The 25,777-nt window shown below is 38.8% G+C and overlaps 1 protein-coding gene across 4 annotated transcripts in view; it reads right to left on the minus strand.

The window, feature by feature from the left end:
- PTPN4 (protein tyrosine phosphatase non-receptor type 4) overlaps positions 1–25,777 on the minus strand; it is a 98,680-nt gene that overhangs the window by 62,718 nt on the left and 10,185 nt on the right. For 2 of the 4 annotated variants that reach the window (XR_008204545.1, XM_052674495.1), the window contains one exon: positions 1,721–1,875. Coding sequence is in view for 3 of the 4 variants with exons in the window: in XM_052674495.1 (XP_052530455.1) it covers positions 1,721–1,858 (138 nt within the window). In the remaining variant the exon portion in view is untranslated. Of the gene's footprint in view, positions 1–1,720; positions 1,876–4,763; positions 4,911–24,524; positions 24,680–25,777 lie in introns of those variants that run through there. The other 2 variants (XM_052674494.1, XM_052674493.1) reach the window with 2 other exon arrangements.

Here is a 25,777-nt window from a genome sequence, read left to right on the forward strand (position 1 = left end):
ATGTTGAGCACGCAAAAAATGCCTATTTTGCAGATCAATGGAAAAGGTTGCTTAAAATCTGAACTTAGAACATGTCACACATTATCGAGAGACAGTGCCTGTGATCAGTACTCTGCTGTTGAAAGAGAAATATCATTTCAGTACATTTTTATTAATACAGCTCTTCATACTTCAGGTAATTAAACTTTAAAACCATTAGCATACCTGTAGCAAACCCCAGGAGAAAAATACTATGCTAATTTATTTGATATTATCTTTGTTCTCCCCACTCTGAAAATAACGCCATTAATATTTATTGTCAAGCACTGCGCAACCGCAATTCAGTAACACAGCTATAAACCCTGAACATCCACGTACCATCTATGTTAGTGGGATACAAAACTTAAGGGTATTCTTATGGCCTTACTTCTGAAACAGACAAACAGCTAAACAACATCACCAGCAACCAAACAGATGGAGGCTAAGACATGGAACCAAAAGTTAGAGCCCCATATGAAGTTTCTATTCCCTAAACACCCAGGCTGGTCTAACTAAGCAATAAGCAGTGATCCACGTAACCAAAAAATACAGTACGCTAGAATCTCAAGGACTATACACATTCTCAGGAGAGATACTTGACTACACAGGACTGGCTGTTCTCTAGACAACCAGTCCCAGATTGGTGCAGCTTGCTAGCTAGAATTACACAGGTGTTAGCATTCTCTTCAGAGCTGATGTAGATTTTGGATACCTACATCAAAAACAAGCATCAGTGCCCATAACTGTTGTGCAACTATTCCTTATATTACTGAATTTTTATGGGAAAAATAAAAAAGCAACACAAAAACTTCCATTCCAATATCCATCTTGCAAACACAAGCACTTGAAACACAACATTTCCAATTTCCCATGTACCTTTGATGCTTGTCTTCAATCCCATCCTGCTTTTTAGCAGGTAGCACAGACCAGGAAACTATATTAGCAAGGATGAGGAATTAAGAGGTATAGAATAACAATGAAATACTGCAGAGGAAGAAGGGGAAAAGGGATGAAGCAGTTCAAGGAAATGGTTGCACTTCTATGCGTAAAATATGAACATATTCATTTTTATTTCTTTTACCAATCACAAAATCTGATGAATAATGTATTCCAAGCTCATTTGGAAAAGTATCCACTTCTCCCAGTAACAGCCCTCAGCATTCAACAAGTTTCCTATTTTCCTCCCTGCCATCCTCAGTGCATTAGGAGGTACAGAACAAGAACAAAATCTGAGGAAAGCAAAAGCAAAGAGGTACTATAAGATGGTAACAGTAACTAAATATAACCATCCACATGATTGAACATATTTAGCTTAGCAACACAGTGAAAATAGGATCTGCCATTATATGTTACTGGTTCTCAAAATACAAAAAAGCAAACCAAACCAAACCTTGCTTCTCATTCAACTGAGTGATAAAGCTAAATCCATTTTCATTGTACAACATTCAGTCCATAAAGAAAACTATCAGAAATAAACTATACATTGCATATTTCATTTTGAAATTAAGATGTTAGTATTACAAAGGATGCCAGAATGACTAAGTCTGCAGTGATCCAGTGTGCACAAGTACGAGCATGTCTGTCTGAACAGAACTTTCCCTTGTATTCCATACTTAATACTATTTTGGAAGTCAAACTCTACCTATACAAATCAAGCAAAGGAAAGCAAGCTCAGTGACACTGCTGTCATCAGATTACTTACATTAACTCTGAAAGCTTGTACAGTGTTATCCAGGAGAAGAATGTTGCAGACCACCTCCGTATGCTGCCTGTCTCGTGCCAGCTCAGATGCTCGTACATTGTAGGTTCTGCCAGCAGGCAATCGGAAACGTGCGGTCATTACTGTCCACACAGGGTCTTTAGGCAAAACAAAAATAAAATTAAAAGGTTAGAAAATGCAAGTCAAGGATGTAGTATGTTGAAGGAAGTCAACACAGTGAGTCTATCGCTAAAACCTCCGTTATGTACGAAAGAAAAAATGAATATTAAGTTCACGGTATCTAACAGTGAAAAAACGTTTTACAAATTACAACACAACTTCATTCTAAGAAACTCAGTTCTTCAAGTCCTTCAGCTGCTGTTCATTGTCCACTCTCTAAGTTCTTTGTTTTGCTTGTGATTGGTGATTTTGTTTCTTTTCGTTTTTATTATTATGAAATGATTCAGAACAGCATTTTCACTTCAAAAAGCTTTTTAATTGCCATGCATCAAGGCTACACTAAGCTCCCACTGTTAGAGGTAATTAAAAATTAATTTCAGTGCAAAAAAGCAAAAAAACCATCTTACATCAGAAGTATAGAGAATGACTTCAAAAAGAACAGAGCATGCACATGAAGACTTCACTGCATTATTCTGCAAGGATTACGTATTCACTGTGTAAGTATCAGACAAGAGTGATAACCAAATTAGCCTTACAATATGAGTAGATAAAGGTTTGTTAAACTACTGCATCTTCCACGTGTCATTTCTTTTCTATTTTTGGATTTCTGTGTTTACTTTAAAAGCACAAACTACTCTTATTTTCCACACAATGGGGATCAACTGATGCCTATACCTTGAGCTACGTGCTGATAAATGAAATCCAAGAGTTGAAATGTGACTTTCAGTTTTCAAAGCTGAGTTTCTAATGATTATCCTGCAACCCTGGTACAGCAAAGTGCTTATATGCATGCTTTCAGTATGCTATTAGTCCTGTCCAATGACACTAGTTACATTCTTAAGTACTTACCAGATTCAGGCCCTATAATTCACTTAATTACACACTTGGCAAACTATTTCTACATACTTTGATAAGGGTGTAAGCAAACAGAAAGTCCCAGAACTTAAGTCGACAATACATTGAAATAATAAATACCTTTAAAAAACAGTAAAACATTCTCCAAACTGATTGTAAAAGTTTCCCTTATTTTGCAAATAAAAAAAAAACCTTGAAAAATTTTATGCATGTTTGCTTATTATGTATGTTACTCTGAAAGTAATGTTCCTTATTTATTTCCATTGGAACTACAACAAATACAAAGAGCACAGTAACACTACTTGATAGGGAAAACTCTTAGCTACAGACTAGTATTTTTCAACAGTCACCACCGTTAGCTGTGCACTTTTACCTGTCATGAACAAGAGCCTACATGCTGCACCAGCAGAGCTGACCCACTGCTGCAATGCACCACTGTGCACTGCGCTGCTTGGTCTCTACTAATTTTCAGAAGCATTAATGAATGTCAATGGGTGCCATTTTTTCCACACAGAGGAATTCAATTCCATCTCTTTGCTCCATACACACTCCCATGTCAGACTGCCCCTCTGCTGCCATCTATTGCACAGCAGCAAAATATAACAGAGCAGAACCCACGGGGCAGTGAGCTGGGGCTCTCTCTCAACAGCCCACACCATGCCTCATGGGAACAAAAAGGCAAATCCCATCTTTGCTGCCCATTCTCACCCTACTTTTGTTCTGTTTGCTGATTAACCCTGACAGCTTTTCTTCCTTCCCCATCACTTAACTCACAGAGAAACGCTCTGGGTTTCAAGCAGAACAGCAAATTCACCCCCATTGAGCATGAAGAAAACCTGTCCTCTGTGATCCTCAGAATCCTTCATTACCAAGCAAACATTCAGTAACCTTCACAGACACAATCTGCAGACCCAGCACAGATGATTTTCAGTCCAACCAAACACTGAACAGTTGCAGACAGCGATGCAGTTCTTCCTCCAGTGCACAGAAAGGAAATGGTCAAACAAGTTCTCCAAGGAAACAAGTAGCTATGCTGGTCAGAAGAGAAGCACAACTAACATGGAAAGCAACATGGCACTGCCTTCTCATTCTTCTTAAGCAACGAAGACGAGCATAGGACGCATACAGCGATATTGCTTATACACAGCTCCAAAGTCTGCAATTCCATAGTGGACAGCAGTCGTTCATGCATGCTTTCTTCATGTCAAGACTGCATCTTGAAGTTTCAGTGTTTGCAATGAAGTGTGGCCTACACACAGTATGTAGTAGCCTCAACAGCCATTCCGTATTAGACAGTCTTCCTCCAGGAAACAACAAAACAGCCTTATGGCTAAGTATAATAACTGATCCTGAACTGCCTTCACTAAATAGAAATGTAACAGCCACAAAAGTAAAAGAGAGGAAGATGACAAAATACAGACTATTTTCTGCAGATGACATTCAAATGTACCCTTTCTCCACATGTCAGTAAAGAAACTATGCAAGTGTGTAGAATTTACTTTAAAATGCCTTCATCTCCATACAAAATATTCTTTGCATTCTAAGATCTGTAAGATCTGTCAGGGCTATCACATGTAACTGCTCTGTGGTCAAACATATGAACACAAAGCATATTTAAACCTCTGTCAACATACGTACATATAAAAAAAGGACACAGACATTAAGCACAGACACATCAAAAATACAGAGAATACAGTTTCTCCTGAGCAGCTACTATTGATCTTGCTGGACATTTTGTAAACATACCAGAAAAACACACAGATGGCTACCAATTCCTTCTAAGGTTACACATCCTAACTCACATTAACTAAAACATTTTTTATACACAGTGAATTGTTTAAACTGGATTTCCTTTGGATTAATTTTTGCATACAAAAAAGGTGTCTGCTTGTAATTTTTCAGGACCTTCTGCTAAGGGTGTAATACTTAGACACTTGAACTAATAATCCAAAGCATGTGCTGCTACAGAAATCGGAGAAGGACACAACTTGTGCAATGAAACTCCACTTACCTCTCAGGTCTACAGAGGGAGTAAGCTGTGCAGTTCCTGCCTCAGCTCAGGTTTCAAGCAATGAAGCAATTCTAGGGAGTGTTCCCTATCAAAGGGCAGAACATTCCTGTGATACTTGCTTGGTTAGGGCATTAAAGAGCATACAGAAGCTTCCAATGTGAATTTTCAGTATTCTCTATTCTTTTCTATAAAACTGTAAAATGACAACTTGCTTGGCTTACAATAAACTAACCCATTTTAAGCAGCTTAATAATTAAGCAGTTGGTTAAGAAAGTAATTAACTGAAATTTAGTTTATCCAAGAGCGCAACTGATTTGCTGACTCAAAGTAAAAAGTACTTTAAGAGACTTAGCAGCCTGTACTGCACATAAGACAACTAGTTTCATATAGTACAGTATGCCCATATGCATGCAAGGACATGAGAAATTTTCTTTTTCATGGCTAATCTAAAGAACCTACTGCACTGCCAGATTAAGAGCAAAGCTTCTAAAATGCTTTCCAATTTGTTTACAAGTTCTAGTGACCCAGAAGACATCTATTGCCACTGCATGTGGCATCTGCTGATCTGGGACCAGCACGTCACACAAATTGGATACAACAGGTGGAAGAGTAGGCTGGACTTATAGAAAATCCTCGAAATATAATGTAGTGTGGATGCAGTTGATGATGCAGATACTAACATTATCCACATAACTCAATTAGGAGAAAAGAACTACAAGAAGTGCAAAGAAAATATAGAAGATTTATACAACATATTACAACATCTTTCATGTGTGTGGCTTTGGGGGATTGGCTGTGGATTTTGGTACAGGCTTGACAACTAATTTAATAATTACTCTCAGTCCTAAAATTATTTGAAGACAGTTTTTGTAAATGAACCCCTCCTTGGGAAATGCTTTACAATACTACTTGTGATTGGGGTTTCAAATCTGAACAACTGCTGCACGACATCAAGTGGGATTTTTATAATTGCAACTACAAGATGAAGTGTCTTCCTCCATCACTGCCAATATTGCATTCTTTCCAATATAAAAATAATAAATGAAAATATGAATAAGTATTCGGTCACCCTACACAGGATAGCAGACAATCAGTTAGAGAAAGCTGGAACATGCATAACAGAATGCAGAAAGTTAGTTCAGTAGCACCACAGCAATCTACTGCTTCATCTGAAAACTAAACCATTCAGCTCAACAGTACCCTCTTGCTCTCCTCCCTTCCCCCAAGAACAAGACTGCAGCTAACAGAACAGTCTATTATAAGTGATGCTTCTGACTAATTAACATCAATACTCATTATTCTTGAACTGCCATACACCCAGTGCTCTGAAACAAGGCCTCAAACTCAGTTTCTCACTTTCTCTTCTTTGGGTCTGAAATAGGACAGTATGGGAAGCTTGGAAGCTGCTCCAGATTAGGTATGACCTGAGGTGACACTGAAAATTTGCATAGAACGAAAATAAATAGAATTACAAATCTAGACTCCAAATAAGCTCAACGTGGTTCACTTTGAATCCAATCTTAAGTTTCAAATGTATTATCCAAGAATAGTCCATACCACATTCTGACTGGCAACCTGCTACATCCTGTGTACCCATAGGCATCCTAATGAGCCCAAACAGAGCTGCTATCTCTCTATTAAGCCATTCTGCATTCATAGCTTTCTGTAAACAACAACCTAGAGCCGATCTCTAAGGAGTCACTTGATCATAGTGTGACAGCTTTATGGAACACTTTAGGAAAAGAATAACAGTGCAAGAGGAAGTTGAGCGTGCTGCTGAAGCCAGGAACATCTTAGAGTATATTGGTAGTTTCAAGCCTGTAATATGAAAACAGATGCTGTGAATTTGCAGGAAGTCAAAGAAGGGAAGAGACAAGGTCACAATAAGTAACAGATCATTACCAGATGTTATTGGATGGGTCCCCAGTGGTCATTACAGCCATCAGGGAGGCCAGAACACTAAAACAACCAAATTTTACAGCTGACCGAAGCCAATTGCAAGCCAGGGTGAGGCCCAGCTCACCGCACCTTCCCACACACAATGTTCTTTGTGTAAGGGCAGAAAAGGATAAAGCTGCCTGCACAGAGGACGAGGAAGAAGAGCATTAAGTATCACAGAATGGTGAATTTAACTACTCCTCTATTTTTTAAGTATTATAAATAAATATGCAAATGTATTAATAAAACAAATCACCTCATTTCTTGTACGCAGCTGCTAGATTATGATATTTGGAGGCTTTTTATTATTTTAAAAGACTATTAGGAATGAACAGAACAGCTTTCCAAACTCACTTCCACCTCTGATGATTTCAAGTGGATTAGACTCAGAACCTGCCCTTATTTGAAAATATGTATTAAAATGGCAGTCCATGACCCTAACGCAGATGATTGCTAATACAACACTTCCTATTCCCAAAGCTGGATTTCTTATTTTGGTTTCATGACTCAATTCTATAATAGGATTTAATAAATGGAGGTTATAGAGGAACATTACCAAAATATCATCTTGATAGAAACTTCCCAAAATAAACTCTCAGTAAGCTTTTTAACATGTTCCCTAAAATAGGTTAAATAGCTTTAAATTTGATTTTGCATTAAAAAGAAATTCTAGCTTCCATGCAACTGTAAGGTTGGGAAGCCTAAACTATTTGCTCACCAAAAGTAAAAAAAAAAAAAAACTGAAATCACTGCAAGTTCAGATAAACTAAAACAAGAAGCTGCATTTTTAACATAGTTTAAGAAGCCAAAAGAGAAAAAATAAAATACAAACTGCTGGCCTTCAACCACTGGATACAACTGAGTAGATAAAGCAGGGGAAAAACACCTCTGTATGCTACAAAGTTGCATGTTATAACTTGATATGACTGTAAAAGAACAAGTCATGCATTCTCTATACCCAACAAGCCTCATCCACAATTACCAGAAGGCAGCTTTAACAGAAAAGAGCAATGGAGAAAATCAGATCTGGTTACCAACCACTGGAATACACATAGATCAATCCATAGCAGCTGGCTAAATGGGCAGCATTAGTTCTAGTCATGGCAGCTGTGTTATGAAGCCTTTGAAGCTGGAGACAGAAAACAAACCGGTAAAATTCAGAAAAAGCTTTTATTCTACTTATAGCCAACTTCAAGTTGAATTTTGGCTGGCACTAGAACTGAAGTATTAGACGAGGGAGGAAAGTTGTCTGCGTATATTCTGTTCAGAATAACTAAACCTGAGCCAAAATACCTTCAATAGACTTAAACACAGCAGATGCTAATTCTGAGGCTGAATGTAACTAATTGGACACTCTCCATCAAACTTAGTTTTTAATCAGAAATGCCACTTCCATAAAATAGAAATTTTCACATGGAAAATTTCAGTTTTGCCAAAAAAACATCGATTTTCTGTTGGGAACATTCAAATAATGGCTGGCTGGCTACCTGCCTGGAAAACTCCTGTCAACTTTGCTTCTTCCTCCAACAAAGAACAAGCCAAGGAAAGCCTTCCAGCAGCGCTGCCCAGAGCAGTGACCTCACTCCAGCCATGCCCTGGCTCTCAGCTTCCATCCTGCACTGCCCAGCTCTGCACCAGAGCTCAATGCTCTCTCCTCAGGGAAGAGCAAGTTTGGTGATGGACCTGTGCAGAAACTCAGAGCATCTCAAATACTTTTTTTTTTTCACAGGTTTGCTACTTAAAGCCGCTTTTAGATAAGTACTTTTCTGACTCACCTCTGTCTCCTCTGAAAGCTTTTCTTTATAGGAAACAATTTCTATTTTCAAGCCAACCCAAGAGGACTAGAAGTTCACAGAGATTTGACTGAATCTGGCAATGAAAATATTGCTTGTGTTCAAGTAACTTAGCAGTTAAACCTGAAAATCACTCACCTGAAATAAAAATAAAAGAACCTGGAGACAGGGGAATTTTGCTTCTCAAGTGATCTCGAAGTGGTCTAAGCTTCCCAGATTTGTAAACTATGAAAATCTACTCTGTAAAAGGGTCATTTTCATAGATCCTGTCCAGAAAAAAAAGACAGCATGATTCCATCTGTATTTCTTATGAGGTGCAACATGAAGCCAACCCAATGGTTCTCCAAAGCTGTGTCATGCTGACCTCAACCACAGCATTCTGTCAGGGATTATGACCCTCTGAAATTCTAGGCTCAGACCGCGGACTCTACACACTTTTCTTCAAACATTTTAAGCTCTACAAACTCAGTAGATAAACAAGTAAAAAAAAAAAAAATTACCCTCACTTTTGGGATGCATTTCCTTCTTTTGAAGGTGACAAACTTACAAAGCATACAAAGCTTCTGTAAAAACAGTATTGGGAGAAAAGGTAATGCAAGAGGATGGCAATGCCCCAACCTTATTTAAGAGGTTTATAATTCTTAGGGCTTATCAGAGTCGATTTGAAAATACTCAAGTTTTATTGCTTTTATTTCTGAAAATGGCTATTGTTTTTTCCTTGTAGTTTTGTTCTCTGCAGAATTACACAGTATTACTTAGAAGTTTCCACAAAATTAACAAAAACTGCAGTAGTTACCAACAGAGCAGAAAGCAGCAGCACATGACCAAGGCTAACTGTGAAGATATTGCAACAAAAACATCTCTACATTTCCACCTTCTAAAAGTAAAGGCAAAAATAGCAGGAATGGAACTTGAACAGCCACAAAACTTCGAAAGAGGATATTTTTAAACAGAAACCGGCACCAAAACGAAGTCACGCCATGTTACCCAAGTGAAAATAAAATTCAAAGTGGCAAAACTTGTAATTATATTCAATTCATCTCAGCCCAGACAGTTACCTCTCACATAATGATACAAAAGAAGCTGACTTCTAATTAAACATAACAGTGAATTAGTTCTCAAGTAAGGGACACGTGTTACCTATATGAAAACAGTAAGCATCATTCATTGCATCTAGTAAAACATTCTATTGAGAAAAATGGCCTGAGCATTCTGCTCAGAACTGAAAACTTCTAAAACCAGCACCACTCAAGAAAAGATACTGCTGGTTTGAGATGCAGTCATTCATTTACTCTACATTTCACAGAGTTCTGAGAAGGCAAACAGCTTCTCCTCAAGAGCACTCATGTTCAGCAAAACAGAGACCCCAGAGCTTCTTCAACACATTGGCTCAGCTCAGTATAAAGCTTCACGTCCCAAAGAAGCAGGAGCACAACAACACTACAAACCAGTAAGCTAACTAAGCAATAAAATAAATGGATCACAGCTCCAGTTGGAATAAAACAGTTGAGCAGGGCAAGCAAGCACCCACACTTGGAGTTAGCATGTGACAGAGCTCAAAAGCAGCAAGTTATTAAAAGGAGAAAGTACTACAAAACTGTAAAAGACTATGACAAGCTTTATGCCACCCTATTATTTATCATGCTGCTATTAAAAAAAAAAAAAAAGAAGAGCTGATACTCTGGCAGCAAACCAACAAGGGAAGAGCTCATCACCTTTGACAACACCTTGCCTGTAATTAAATAATCTCTTATTTGTCTTCAGAAAGCATCCAGCAGGCTGCAGTTCTGGCCACTCCTTACTTATAACTTACATTTACTTTTTTGTGATAAAAATCACTTAACCATAAAACTTCATCTCTAAAGTCTTAATCAAGTGATAAATTTAGCTTTATATGTAAAGTTTAGTTTTAGCAGTGAAGTTAGCTCTACTTAGATGTAAAAGTTTGATGTTAAAAAATGAATATGCGCTATGTTACATGACATTTGCAGTTCAACTGCCTATCTTAGCCTTTCCTCAGTGTTTAAGAATCAAAGAGAAAAACAATGCTGTATTCCTAAAGTCAAGTGATTGAAGCAGCAGATTGGTTTAAGAGCCTTCAACCCACAAATTCACCTTGCAGTATACAGAAGATTTACAAAATGCTTAGCAAAAAAGAACACATTTGAATCTTCCTTTCCACTGAAACACGTCAAACAAATACTCTTGCAGCCAACAAAGAGCAGTTCTAATGCCCAGGCTGTCAGTAAAGAGAAAGTCACAATGCGCTACCTTACAGCCAGCCTGGGTGCCATGAGGAACAGCACCACAAAGGCTGGGCCTGACCTGCTCTAAGGGCTTACAACTCATTTCCAATGAGGAGGAGCTTTAGGTAATGAGTTACTATACCCACCAAATGTGTCCCCATTTCAAACTCATAACAGAAGGAACAAGCTCTGGAAGCATACGGTAGTCTATGGAAAACTGACAGTGGAGACCTGATGCTACCCTCGGTGAGCACCTTTCCAGCAGAGCTGCCACATTACAAATACCAGAAGGTAAAACAGTTTGTTTTTTCAAATTAAGAAAAGCCTCATTTTGCCATATCCAGCCATATTCATTGACCGTAAAATCAATATACTTCTACGATACCAAACATCCAATGTTTGGAAACTCATTAGAAGCTCTCATGGGAACTGCTGACATTTAGCCAAAGCTCCTATCAAAGACAAGGCAAAAGCTCAAACAAATTAAGAAAGAAAATGATGTTACAATGTGTACACTGAGGAAGTAACTACATTCTCAAGCACACTTGTGGCCCAAGCCAAACACAATGAAGGACTTAAAATTAGACTGCACTTTTTCCGCCCAACTTTTGAGACTATTTTGGAGAATAATTCACTTTTTAGTTGCACATGGACTTGCACTGGTAAAGTAATTGAAATAATCATCATACACAGAAAGCCCCTCTCATCAGCACACTGCACAAACGTCAGTATGCTGAGATGTGAATCTCTTTCAGACTGAAACTCCTCCAGGCCTCCCTGAAGCTATAAGGATTGAAGTCCTTCGACAGAGATGGTAAAAGCAAGAGTCTCTAATGAACAAAGATTTGCAGAGTGAACTCAAGTTTCTCAGCTTCTTGTCCCTTTGGTATGGGTAAGAATTGAAATTTCTACTGTTTTCTACTGAAGTAGTGGAAGAGATGCTATTCTGCCAGCAAATAAAGTCATCGCTTCCTTGAATACCTTTCCTTTGAGGCCATCAGTGAGCGCTTTCTGCTCAAAGCCAAGCAGTCAACATTCTGGGACAGATTCATTTCCTTTTTCTAAAGGGGAACAGAAGCTACTGTGAAAGAACGAACTCAAAATACAGAGCACACATGAGAGCTGCAGTGTCTCCCTCTGAATAATGCCCCAGGCAAGACACTGCTGGTGGCAGGAGGATGGAACATCTGGAATTCATCCTGTTGTCAGCCATCCCAAAGTCACAGGGAGTCTCTGAGGAAAAATTCAACATCAAATCAGGTGTGATCAGATCCAGCAACACTAACATGCACAGAAATTATAAAGAACCACCAAGCTGCATTTGCTTGTTAACCCCTTCTCCATGGTGCAGAGGTGACCAACTGCATAGACCCAAAACACAGTACAGAAGAAAAAAGATTAACAAAAGCCAAAAAGAAATCAATCAGATACAACAGACAAAAAAGGAACAATAGAGGAAAGCTTTGACATAAGACAACAAATAAGAAACCATACTGGTGAGATCAAGTAAACTCAAAAGCAATGCACATGAACTTTTTATGAAGAATCTAGCTCAGCTTCCCAAATGCCCAGAGTAAGCTCTTCTAGAGATTTTATGTTTTATCTAAAGGAAAACGCAGTTCTAAAACTCCTCACAATTCTTGCTTATGTTTCATTCTTAGAAATAACTTAAAATAGGCTGGCGCTTTTTGGCCACTGTTGCTTCCCCTGGAAAGGCAGACACAAACACAGGGCCTGCACATTACATATTCGCAAGCTGATGCAGTTGCCGTGTTGAAGCTACAAGGCTAATTACTGAAACCATCAGCTCTATATCATTTCTCTCCTTTCTTCAAGTTTTCCTGATCCCTTCCATTTCCCTCTTTCACTTCTCAAGGCTGAACAATCCCCTTTTCTACTGTTCAATTCCTTTCACAGTCCAAATCCTTCTCCACATGATGCCTACTTCTTTAATCACCTTTCAACTTTTCTCTCTGGCCTGTTCCACCCCTATCTTTGTTGTTCTGTGTCCTACTTACCTAAGGTGGGCACAGAAGACAGAACAGCATTCCACGTGCTTGTGAAAGGACATCACTGTTTACACAGCATTACAGAAAATAGCAAAAGGTTTTTAAAAGATTTCCCCCCAATCAGAAAAATCAGTGAAGGACCTGCATATTCAATGACTTCCACTTAAAGAGCCTCACAGTCACATGAATCTAGGCATGAGGACATCATCCTTCTTCATTCCCCTACTATCTGTCCAAAGGGAACTAATTCAATGCCTAGTAATGCTTAGTGATGATTCTCCTTCAAAATAAAACCTTCGGGAGAGAAAACAACGCAAGAAAACTGATTAATTGCAAGTCTATTCATAATGTAAAAAGCATGTTGACAGTAACAAGATACAGCTTTCCAAAGCTAAGCTTTTTGATATCTAAAACGAGAATAGAACTTACAGCTTGTATAAGCATTAAGAGACACCATGAAGACAAAAGATCACATTCATTTTTTAAAGTGCTTTCTGCAGTAGATCCATGTGGAGAAGGAACAGCATAACCCCAAACAAACGAATCTACAGAGACGGCATTAAAAGGAGACAAGCTCTCCAAGTTGGCACAACCTGCACTGCTCCAGGTGGGCACCACACTTGGAAACTCTTTTCATTCTTGTGCCTCTGCAGTCAGGGCCAACCTGTCTTACACCCACCTCTACAGGCACTCTTACAGTTAAATTAAACATGCCTTCAGCTTCCTCAATTTATTTGCAATCTTCTGACATAAAGTAAAACTTCTGCTTCTTACGGGAATTATTTTTTCCCCTAAAGGACAAAGGTACAACATCCTAAAAACAATGCTATTACGAGACTTTTTATTATAAGGCAGCATCAGTACTGCAGCCATGGACTGCTTCTTCCAAAGCTTTTTCATAAACTAGGACTCAACATCTCTATTAGAGGGGAAAAAAAAAAAAAAAAGGCTATGCCAAACACTTTTTAGCCAATAGATAAGCCGTATTATCTTAGAAGTGCAGCTTATTTATATTGCCTACAGAAAATATTTCTCCCAACTGCAGTGAAGATAGGTTCTCAGGCTTTAAATACAACTCATCAGATTCTCTTATCTAATACCACTACAAAATAATAATTAAAAAAATAAGCTTTACTGGCAGTTTTTTTTTCTTGTTAATATAAATTATTTTTTCCATACTCTATTAGCAGTAACAGTGCCCTAACATTACTCAAGAACACTGATTGCTAGTTCTGAGCATGAGGCATTTTTCATTAGTCAATTATCTGAGTTCCTTATGGTGTGCCCTCCTGTGCACATCCTGCCCCAGTACCTCAATGCCACAAACTCAGTTTCTGCTATAACTAAGCCTTCCAGCACGCATGCAGTCTAATGCTGCCAAAGTGCTTTGGAAGGTATCAATTGTCACATCCCAATATTAAAAGACTAAAAGAAGAGTGATGTATGGCAATGTATAGAATGCACTTGTTAAGAAAGAAATCAAATAACTGGGTTCCCTCTGTTCTCCAGTTTCTGTTCACATACACACTGCACTGTAGGTGAATTTGAAGCAGTTGCAGGAGCTTCTCTCTGCTCAGTAGAGGGAATGAGGTCTTTGCTGCACTCCCGTAGACGCACAGAAGAGACATTCTCCCAAAACAGAGACACTAGCAGCACAAATGGCCATCCTCAGTGACAAGATGCAATTACTACTTAAATAGCAATGCGTTCTCACCACAATATCACCAATCACAAGCAGTTCTGCTTGGAAACCAATTCTTTCATAACAAGTACACAAAGACACAAAGCGTGGTAAGTCAGGAGCAAACCACTACCCAGTTCTGTTAGCCCAGCAGCTCAGACCAGAGAATAAGTACTCACCAGCAAGTATCTGTCGCAAGGGATTGGTAAATAGCAACTAGTCATCTCGAAAAGATGTCGTTGGAATGGGGCTGTCAATATCAGCTCCACAGGCCCAGAATTGTCAGGAAACTGAGTAAATACTGATAACACCCCAGCCTGCTGTGAAATTGTTGACGTTTTCTGTGGAAACGTGTGACAACAGCATGTAATTTGTTCCCTGCAACTCAGGAAGGAGGGTGACCCATTACTAGGAAGGACTGCACAGCTCCAGGAAGCTATGATGAGTAAAAAAAACACAGCTCCATGGGTCCTTACACACTCCAATAAATGTTTAAGTCATCCCAGCTTTGGCCAACACTGGAAAGGACCCTCTCTTCTGCACCAGCATGGTCAGAAACTGGAGACTGGGAAGCCAGAGTACACAAGTGGTGTGATTCCAACTGGATCCCTTGGTATCTGGGCACAGTGATGCTAAGGACAAGTGAAACAGTGGTGGACTGTAACAGGCACCTACTGCTCCTCCAGGCAGTGGAGAAGAGAAAAACGTAAAGAAGAAATGAATCAAAGCTTGTCCTTTTCAGATTCAGGAGCTAGCATCAGAGATTTCTTAATAATGAGTATGACAGACAGAGGCTATATGCTGAAGAGTTTGCCACCATCACAGCCTTACCCCTTTGAAAAGAAGCTCCCACTCTCCAAGGACCAGCACAGCATGTTTATTCAACAGAAGGTCACCCAAAACTTTCTCAAAGAAAAATAACTTTTTTCGCCAGCCAAGAGTACGAGGAACCCAGTGTCCATCCAAAAACGTGCTGTTCTCTAAGTCACAGCTGGAATCCCAAGAGCAGAAATCCCTGTTATTTAACATAAAACTAGCAAGAAGCTTGCACCTGCTGGTGACAGGCAGGCAGACTGCTAGGAGCTGTGCTGATTCTTTAAGAAGCACTATTAAATAACAGACTTGTCCATCTGTCCTCTCAAAGTATATAAAGAGAAACACAAATTAGAATTTGTTCAGTGTTAGATCATCTGCTTTCCTCTAAGAAAATCTGCTAAAAAAACAGGAGAGAAATGAAGAGGTGCCAAGTAGAGTGAGCAAGTGCTGACAGAGCTCATGGAAGTGCAGAAAAATCTCATCTAGCTCTCAAGAAATCCAAAATAAATAACTGAAGAGGACAGATACCCAAACACACACAGCTTATGCATTCTTTGTGGTAGGCTTTAAAAAAAGCAGGTTATGCTGCATGTACATCTCTGGCATATGGTGGTCACTACAGCAAAGTAACTTGCATCTACAAACAACCAGAAATACTTTTGCCACTTTATATTTCGTAAACCATTTTGTAAGCTTGCTGTGACACTTCTGAAACACAATTTGGGAAGATGGAGTAGAGTAGCTATGCCATCTTTACATTGCTAGCTCTAATGATGCCACAAAGCTGGTTTTCACATCTCATCTTGAAATTCCATGGACAGTTCGATTTTTAACCACAGGTGATAGGGAAGGTTTTAACATTATAGTTGTTTGAACATTTATCTGAAATTCACCTTTGTTCTTAGCTTGTTTTCCTGATTTGTTGTCTTCATTAAGAAGCCCCTTTCAATTTTCTGCTGGATACGAGTGAGAAATTTCAGAGTATACAAAGTGCTTTGCAGTGGAACACTATCTGGTTTAATGGAGACTAGAGAGCTTTTACTTAGGTGCCCATTTTCAAAACAGCTGCAGATAAAAGTATGACTATGGGAAGTACACAAAATCTATGCAAGGCAACAAGGGAGAGATATTAAGCTGACTGTTTGACAGTAATATTTAGGTAAAGAAAATAAAATCACCATATCTGCTAGTAGAAATTCAAGAAAAATACTATCCCAGGAATTAGAGAACAATTCCTGAATGAAGATCATGCCATCTTTTCAGAAGAGTAATGGCTTATGGAGAAGAGCTTGCAGGAGGATCCATGTTACTGGGAGGTACCAGAACAGGATGGATACAGACTAAAAAGACGACATGCAACCATCAAGAATAGGAGGAAGCAGCCAACATTACCTCTGAGGCAGGCAGCACTGTGTGTCCAGGACAGCAGTATCAGCTTGGGGAATGCACACACAATATCATAAGGCCTTGATATATTTTGAGGGATGGTATAGAAGTGAGAGGACTAATGCTCAGAAGTCACAGATATTTACATTTTACCTGCCACTGAACAGTGTTTTCATTTTCTGTTTTGGAGTTAAAGAGACCAGAATTCAATAATTCACCCTTAGCAGGACAGTGCATCAGATGCTGATAATAAACTTGGGAGAATGACCTATTTATCAGAAAGAAAAAAATCATAACACCAAATGATCACCTATAGTCTGAGCAAACACACACTTGTTTCTATATTAAACTCAGATTTTTGTTTTACTTCAGAGTTTAATTTTCAAAAGAACCAGATTGACGCTTTTGTCCTAGAAACAAAAGGAAATTCTGAAGGTCAACAATCAGGATTCCAATAGTCAGAAAGAACGCAAGGACAATGTGATAAACTCTAGCTCATGTGATTTGACCAGAGGATAATTAATATCATCTCTTCCTGAAAGAGCATGTACAACTGAATATCAAAGCAAAGCTTCAGAAAATCTGTATTAATGGAGCATATCACACTGTTCAAGAACATCGAGTTTTGTTTTGTATTTTTCCCAAGATACAAGTAAATAAGGAACAGAAGGAACATAATTGGTGAACTTTTGAGGAACAACAAAAGATATTTTTATTTCAGTTGAAACATTTTGACACTCAAATGCAGGCAGATGCACCATTACATATGGTCTTGGATCCAGCAAGAATGTCTATTTACCTGACAACAGTGGGAGATGCTATTTTGTATTACTTGCATGTCTCAGCCTAGGCTCAGAACTGAAAATGTCCAGTTTTGTAATTTAAATTAAAGTACGTACTTCAACATTCCAGAATCAGATTCCAGATTTTCTTTTTTGTAATTCTTTTGCTGATGCCTCTATTGATCACTTTTAATGATAAGAATGACGTGAACAAGCGGCTTTGGAAAATGCATTGAACAACATGGGGAAGAGGGAAAGAAGTTAAGGAAAAAAGCCACAGATACCAGGATTTCAGAAAGATGTGATCATGTCAGGGACTATTAGGCATTACTCTGATGAACTCTTTATTTGACATAACCTGGCACTGCTAGCTGAAGCAGCAATCCTGACCTACTCCTGTGTCTGGCCACTTGTCTCCAGCCTTGCATCATCCTCTCCCTACTGCTGACACGGCCATTTGTACAGCCATATGGTAACCCAGAGCGGAGAATTAAGAAACAACACAATTTTGGCAACATTATTTTTCAGTCAGACCAGCTCCCCGCCATGGTTCACTGTGTGGTTCAAGCACTACAGCAGCACAAGGAAGACAGGAGGGGCCACAGGGAGAGGATGCAGCGCCTTCATTCAGAATCATGGTCCAAATGGTAAAATGGAGTTGAGGTATTGCATGCAGCCAAGGGAAGATCATTCATTTCATGAAAAGCAATTTCAAAAGAAAAATAAAAGCGTAGATAACAGTCACAATGTGGGGAAAAACATAAAAGGAAACTCAAAACAGAAGTTTCAGATTGTGCATTCACTGAGCATGGGGCAGGACAGCTGGATAAAATGGGGCGCTAAGCACAGTGATCAATGGGATTATTTTTATTTATCACAATGAAGTCGAAGTAGGCACTTGTTGCAAAGAAAGCCTAAGAAATTCAGGAAATTAAAGCAGGATGAAGGATGATTCAATGGAAAGAGATGAAGATGCAGAAATACAAGGGCAATCATTTACAGAACGAGCCAATGGCACATACTCTCCTGCAGCGCCAGAGACCAGACATCTCATGTATCCTCCACCACTTCCAAAGCTATTTACAGACTATCACAAAATAAGCCTGAATTCATTAAATCCAAACCATGCATCAAAGCCAAAAATTAACATCCACTTGTCAGCGCTGAAATAGTGGTGCTCTTTTTATGTTTAGCTAAACCTTCCTCTGTATATTTGAATCCTTAACATCATTTCTCTACTTATCTGCCACTGTCCCCCTTAAAAATTCCTGCATTTTTTAGGTCCTTTTCACCACAGAATACACAAGGACACGCATACAATACAGCAAACAATGACAGTGAAGAACAGTTGGGAAGAAACAAGCAGCATGTGATTTGTTTTGTGGTATCTGCATCATTAATTTGTGTTTTGTTTCAGGAGGTGCCAGGAGAGAGATTAAGACTATAAAGCTAACACAGATTGTGCTGGAAAGGTCAAGTATTCCAAAGGATCACGAAAATTGAGTGATATAATAACACAGCCAAAAACATAACATGAAAGAGATGATGAATATTGTGAGAAAACTTCCCTATAAGGCTCCCTGTACTATTTCATCTGAAGGTGGCACAGTGCCTGGCATATAGCAGAAAACTAGATGGTCAATAATCAATGCACACATCAGACATTTTATTGAATCTGTGCTTAGTTAGACAGATAGTAAAACTAAAAGGGCTTGAACAGAATACAAACAAGTATGAAATCAGACCTAAACACCTCTTTTGGTTTGTGCTCTAAGGTTTCCAGGAATATGAGATGCTTTAACACAACCCATAATGAACAAGACTCCATCATTCTCTCTGTGCTGGTAAGAGACTTGCACAGAAGCTGGTATTCGCTGCACTTTCCCGCTTCAAATTTACATACTCGCGAAGCATACAAGAAAAATAACCTCTTTTTATCCAAGACTCTCGAATATTTTACTGGGAAACAATATTTCTCATTTAAGAAACAGAAGAAGGAGATGCGCAAAACTGAGCAATTTGCCTGTCGTTGCACGGTGAGTCAGTGGCAGCAGCCCACGCTGGTCACACATCTCACTGTTCTTATCAGGTACTGGCATTGGAATAAGGGTTGTTATCTACATGCCATACATTAATAACAACATGATCCTCACATAACTTCAAATTTATGCTTGTTCTTTTTTTTGCCATGACAATGAATGCAGGAATTTACACAACACACTGTAATACACCGGCTGCCTCCTTAGTCAATCCTTGTCTTCACTACCTCAAGGAAAGGAGAAACACACCAAGGCTTACCAAGAGCACTGAAAATTAGCTATATGTCACACTAAATAAAACCTACAGTCATCCCTATCTACAGTGTTAAAAAGCAAGCAAAACAGAAACCAATTTATTGCCAGTTATTACAAATCTGCACCAGGAAGGTTCAGTATAAACAGGGCCAGCTCCTTACACCTGTTATCACTAACCACTGTCAGCATCACTGTGCTTGCATCCTTAACCAGACCCAACACAGCACTGGACTCCTTTATCTGTGCAATTCTGATGCAGACTTTTTCTCCTCAAGGTATGAAAATGGATTAATATGTGAGAGGTAAAGAAAAAATGATGACGGCGGTACAAATAAACAAGGAATATCAATATATAAACAAAAGAAATTCTTAGAAGAAAGGTTCATTTATGCAACTCTAAAAGACAAAAAACTCCTTTAGTTAACGAGCAACCCTTAAATCCCACATTACCTGGCACAACGATCCCTATAGCATATCAACTTTGGCACACAATCACACAACACAGCCCAGGAAAGACTGGATTTTATCTTCACCAGTGACCTCAGCAGACCATTCCAGAAAGACAGACTTTCCTGTTTTAACTGGTACCTACACACGTCTACAATTACAACTCTCTAGTAGAAGCCTCCATGTAGCTTTCTTACTGCACAGTCAACTTTACTACTTATGAGAGCACTGCTGAAGTGCAGACCTTTTAAATTAATGCACATTAAAAATACGCATCATTACTTTTGCCAAGAAAACATTAAACATGGCATTTTGCTGTATGAAAATACATGAAAGATTGAAGTTGTTTTTTGGTTTGTTTGTTTGTTTGTTTGTTTTTTTGTGACAGAGCATCTAATGTTACTGAAACAAACCAGCAGGAGTAGGCTGGCAAATCCAAGGTGTACTGTGAAGCACCTGAACAAACACACTCCTCTACATGAAATCCGATGTGGTAGGGAGAGATGGATTCTGAAGTTCTTTCTTACAATGTTTCAAATGCAACATCCCAACCTCTCCACGCACTAAATACTTCGACAATTATCACCTGACAGTATGGGTGCCTACCCAATCCAAACCACTCTGGCTAGGCTCATAGGTCACTGCCAATGCTGATGGAGGCACAGGAACTGGAAGGGAAAAAGCAACAGAAATATAGGAAAATCTACTTTAGGAACTGCAGTAGGCTCAGCACAGGTTGAGGGAGTGGCATCAGCTGCACTGTAAGCTACAAGCACGCTTTCACAGATATTCTTGTTGAGAACAAGGTCTGCTATATTAACATAGCTCTTAGGGTGTCCATGAATCTACACTTCCCTTCAAAGGGAATGAATTAATAATGTTTAGAACAACTCCATCATCAATTACGTTTAGGAACCTGCACAACTACGGAGACTCTTATTGCAGAGGGCTATCGGCGCTCAAGGAAGGGTTGGACATACACTGCTGCACTCAGGGAGAACTGAGGAAATAAACTGAACTCTGTGTGGCTAAGCTGAAGTGTTTTGGGAAAGCATTACACAAGGCATTAGTACAGGGCTTGGAACAGCAATTGCTACAGACGTAAACCATTTATATACAGTAGCCAAAGTGTAAAGGTGGATAGGGAAAAGAGAACTATCAACGTATTTGTAAATACGTATTTGTATCTTCATCTATTTCCTTGACAACTTAGCTAGCTTTAAGTTACAAGTTCTAAAGATGCATGTCAAATGGTAAATGAGGTCTTCAAAGCCACTTAACTGATTTAGAAACTCAGGCTTCCCATCTAAAACAAAAGCAAACATTTAGGCACTAAGCGAATTTACCGTCCGAGCTGCTGTATGCACTGAAGAACTCAAGTCATGAAAATAATTTTCAACAATCACATGAAATACTAACTTCATATCTATTAATTTTATGCTCTCTATATATTGGTATTTTGTGTTTTCATTCATATTGATGTATAATCAAAGAATTTTAGGATGTTATAATCACAAAATAAACAAGAGAGTTAGGCAAAGCAGACTGAGATAACAAAGAGAATAAATAGAAAGCTTACCCCTATCCTGGGCTCGCTACAAAACACCAGCAAAGGTGACTTCCAGCAGAGATCCTTCCCCACTGCTTCCCCAGCTCTTCAATAGGTCTAAGAGGGGTGCAGCCAGGCTCCACCTTTTCTGGCAGCACAGGAGAATTGCCTTCACCTGTGCTCCTCTGGCTGACTCATGGCTCACCTCAGGTGATCAATCAGAGGTTCAGGCCGTGACTCAGCAGTTCCCATACAATTGATTATTAAGATGTTCAAGATTCATAGAAAACTCCATAAAACCCTTTTCCTGGGTGAAGGAAAAAAAGGTTTCTCCCAAAAAGCCTGAGATTCAGATGCTCAGTTCTCAGTACCATTCACTGAAAATCTAGCACATCTTTTCTCTTTTCTTCCTGACTTTCCTCCCTGACATAACCCCAAACAGCACCCACTTATTCAATAATAAGGTTGATTTTATTTCACCACAGGAAAGAATTCAATCAAATGAACTGGACATTCAATAGTGAATAAGAATGCCCATGAGTACACTAAGCTTGAAATAATGATTTTGCTTGTTAGTAGAATTTTGTTTTACAACAATTTCCTATGCAGACAAATCCTGTACATTTGTTTTAATATGTATACTGTAATAGATCTAAGCCAAACAAGCTCAGATGAGACAAAACACAAGCAGAACAGAAACTGAAAACACAATTCAGCAAGTAACTAAAATGTACAAGGTCCATGTGAGACCCTGTTGGTATACACAACATACAAACCATCAAAAGCATTCCATTTCTTTGAGTTTACAACACACGATTCAGGTAGCACTAAAAAACTAAAATGTGTTTTTAAGGAGAGACAGATCAGCCCACAGCGTAACGTTTAAGTCTTTAACAGACATTATCTGTCTCACAAGAAGTAAAATTACATAAATTGCTGAGAGACAAATGAGGTTTTTGCCTTTTTTTTTTTTTCTCTCCACTGGAGCACTGGAAATCTGAACTAGGACATAAAGGTTAAGAGCAAGATGCAATTAGCTGCATTACTACATTGGGCTATTTGACAGATCCACATGTTCCCTTTTGTCTGTCCCATCACACCAGCACAGCACTGACTAGCAGCATTCTTTTTGTGAGAAATGGGGAAAAAAACCAACACATTTTTTCTTATGACTTCAGCTGATTTCAGCACGAGTCTCCTGACTTAAAAGGCCATTATTTCAGTTTATTGGCACCATCCCAGTAAACCAGTATACCTATTCAGAGTACTCACTATTAAGTTTCTAATATTCATACTTAAATTGTAAATGTGTCTTACGAATTGGGATCCCACTCACATAACTCCTTTTAAGAATTAAGATACTTCAAAGCTCCCAAAGAAGGACATTTGTTTCCAGGCACGTTCTCATACAACACTAAGGAAGGCCTGGAAAACAATTAGGTGAGATCACCAACTTCTCTAAAAATCAGTACACTTCTTGGAAGATAATTGCTTGAGCATACTTTAAAAAAACATCCTAACTCTATGCTCTACCAGCTGTAATGAATTCTACCACACTCTATCTCAACAGGTTTACAAAAGAACATGAACAAGCCTTGTGTTGAAGCTTTCTCTCCCATGCGCTTGCAGTTCCCCTTCTTGGTGCTGTGCATGAAACTCCCCAGTTCTCTGCTGTTACCAAATCAGCCATGAACCCATCTACCAGCACAGGCTGAGTGCGACAGTAACAGCGAAGCACCCATAACAAGTGGCCAGCTGAGCCTTGCTCATTCTTCATATTGGGAACGGTGACTTGAATTACTACCAGTGCAACTGCTAAAGCCAAAAAAAAAAATCCTTATGTCTTAAATACTTGATTTTGTATTATTAAATCATGCTCACTTTTGAATGTCCAAATCCATGAGCTTCTCATTTTCCTTACGGAATAATCCAGTCCTCAAAACACTCAATTTTCTGAACTGGGTTGTCTACAGCTTTTAATAAGAACGTGCACAATTCTTGCACCAAGGTTATTAGTAGATGTAATGAGACAGAATTAATTTCAAGACTGATTTTTGAAGAGCATGACTAATAAATAATCTCTCTATCCTATTACTTGCTCATACAATATAGTCATTTGTAGTCTTCTATACGGTCAGCTTCTGATCTTATTTATATTTTCTCCACTGATCCCAACAGCTTTCACCTTTAAATAACCCCTCACAGGCAGTGCATTCAGGGATTTATTACATTTAATGATTTACTAACCCTAAGATCCACTACATTCAAAGTAACACAGACATAAATTTCGGAAAAAAACACTTTATGAAGTGACATCAGTGCTTTCAGATCACAAGACCAACATTTATTCTTAAAAATTTAGACTATTTTCTGAAAAGCATGCATTTCTTCTGCAAGTTCTGACAATTTCTGTGCTTTGTCAATGCAGAGTAAATCAATTACAACAATACAGAGTAGCATACAAACTGGTCAGACATCAATTCTGCTGAAGAGGATCATAGAAGGTAAATGGGAAGGAATGAATATTTTTAGCAGGTCATAAGATACAAATATAAACCAGCTACATCATGCTGTTGTAGAGAGGGAATTCCTCATATGAGGATGCTTAGTCAGGCGCACAGCCCACAGGGTAGATGAAGGTCTGCTCTCATGTCACTTCGTATTGCAAAACCTCAAACAGATTAGCTGATAAGGCCTCCAAAAATATGCAGATCGACTAAGAACAGCCAAGAGATTGTTTCAGAACAAAGAAGTACAAAAATGAAGTATCTTAAAAAGTCCAATAATCATAACATACAGAAAAAAAATCAATTATGTTACCTGAAGTGAAGGTCTAATAGTCCGCAAGAACTTAGAAGCATGATTAATCTCTTCTCCATAGATAGCTGGCGCAATGTTTTTCAAGAAGCTCCACATCTAACATCAATTAGATATTACTTTTTTAAAATAATTGACACAGAGGACAGCAGCACTCCCACAGACAAACTGTCAGGCAGAAGAAAGCACTTCTGCAAACAGAACGGTAAGTACAAAATAGAGTAAATGAAGTGGCCAGGGAAGAATTTAGTCTAAATTTAGGACTATATTTTTGTCTCTGAAGTAAATTTCTAACCACCTGTTCTATAAACAGGCTTAGTTAAGGAGCCTCAGCCAGTTTGAAACGACGTTCAGTAAAACGGATTACGTGTTGGGCAGAACTATAAAACAGCATGCAGCATCGAGCAATAAAATCTACATTGCTCCATACCAGCAGCAAGTTTTAATAATTCCATGCCTCAGGTTTTTGGGGAACTACCCACAATGGCTGAGAAGACTGTTTCTTTTCCAATCTTCCCCATCTTTTACCTCTTTCTTTCCCTTTCTCTTCGTTGCACTCAAAACAAATGCCAGATGTTGTCGTCCTTTCCCCTGAGGCATTTAGGGTTGGCTACAGAAAAGAAGCAATGGAAGAGGGAATGGATAATGCCTGGTTTCAACAACATACGGTGTACAGTTTCTATGTCTTGCTCACTGACATAAAAGAAGCAGAAGATCCACACAAACCTAAAACACACGAATGCTTTCTTTCAGAAAGATTCAACAAGCCTATCACATCCCTTAAAAGAACCAAGCTTCTCTAAGAATGTGTGTGCATATATGTATATTTGTAGATGCCCATTTTTATTTCTTTGACTCCAGCTTAGACTCTAGTTAAATATCAAGTATGAGTATAGAGGAAGGGCTACAGAATGAAATGGCCATTTTCAGGAAGAAAGCCACGTTAAACAGATTTCTGACATCAGGCTAACATATGCCAGCAATATTCTATTATCCTGTTTCCTTAAATGTTGAACAGCCAGGGAAATTAAAAAGAAGCTTCATGCTGCAATGACAAAATAAGATAGGCTTTGGTGTACCTATCAGTCAGCTGAAATGCAGACATTAGCACACTAACATTGCAGATGTCTGGATGACATAAGTGTCAAGTTGAAAGCAGCTGACTCAAATGCAATCTGAAGCGGTAAAAGGAAATGGGGAAGAACTTTGAGGAACTAAGAGCATGTCTGAATTCACTTCCTTTATCACTTAAGATA

Source organism: Tympanuchus pallidicinctus, unplaced genomic scaffold (assembly GCF_026119805.1).
Source record: "Tympanuchus pallidicinctus isolate F22 unplaced genomic scaffold, pur_lepc_1.0 scaffold15, whole genome shotgun sequence".
Lineage (NCBI taxonomy): Eukaryota > Metazoa > Chordata > Aves > Galliformes > Phasianidae > Tympanuchus > Tympanuchus pallidicinctus.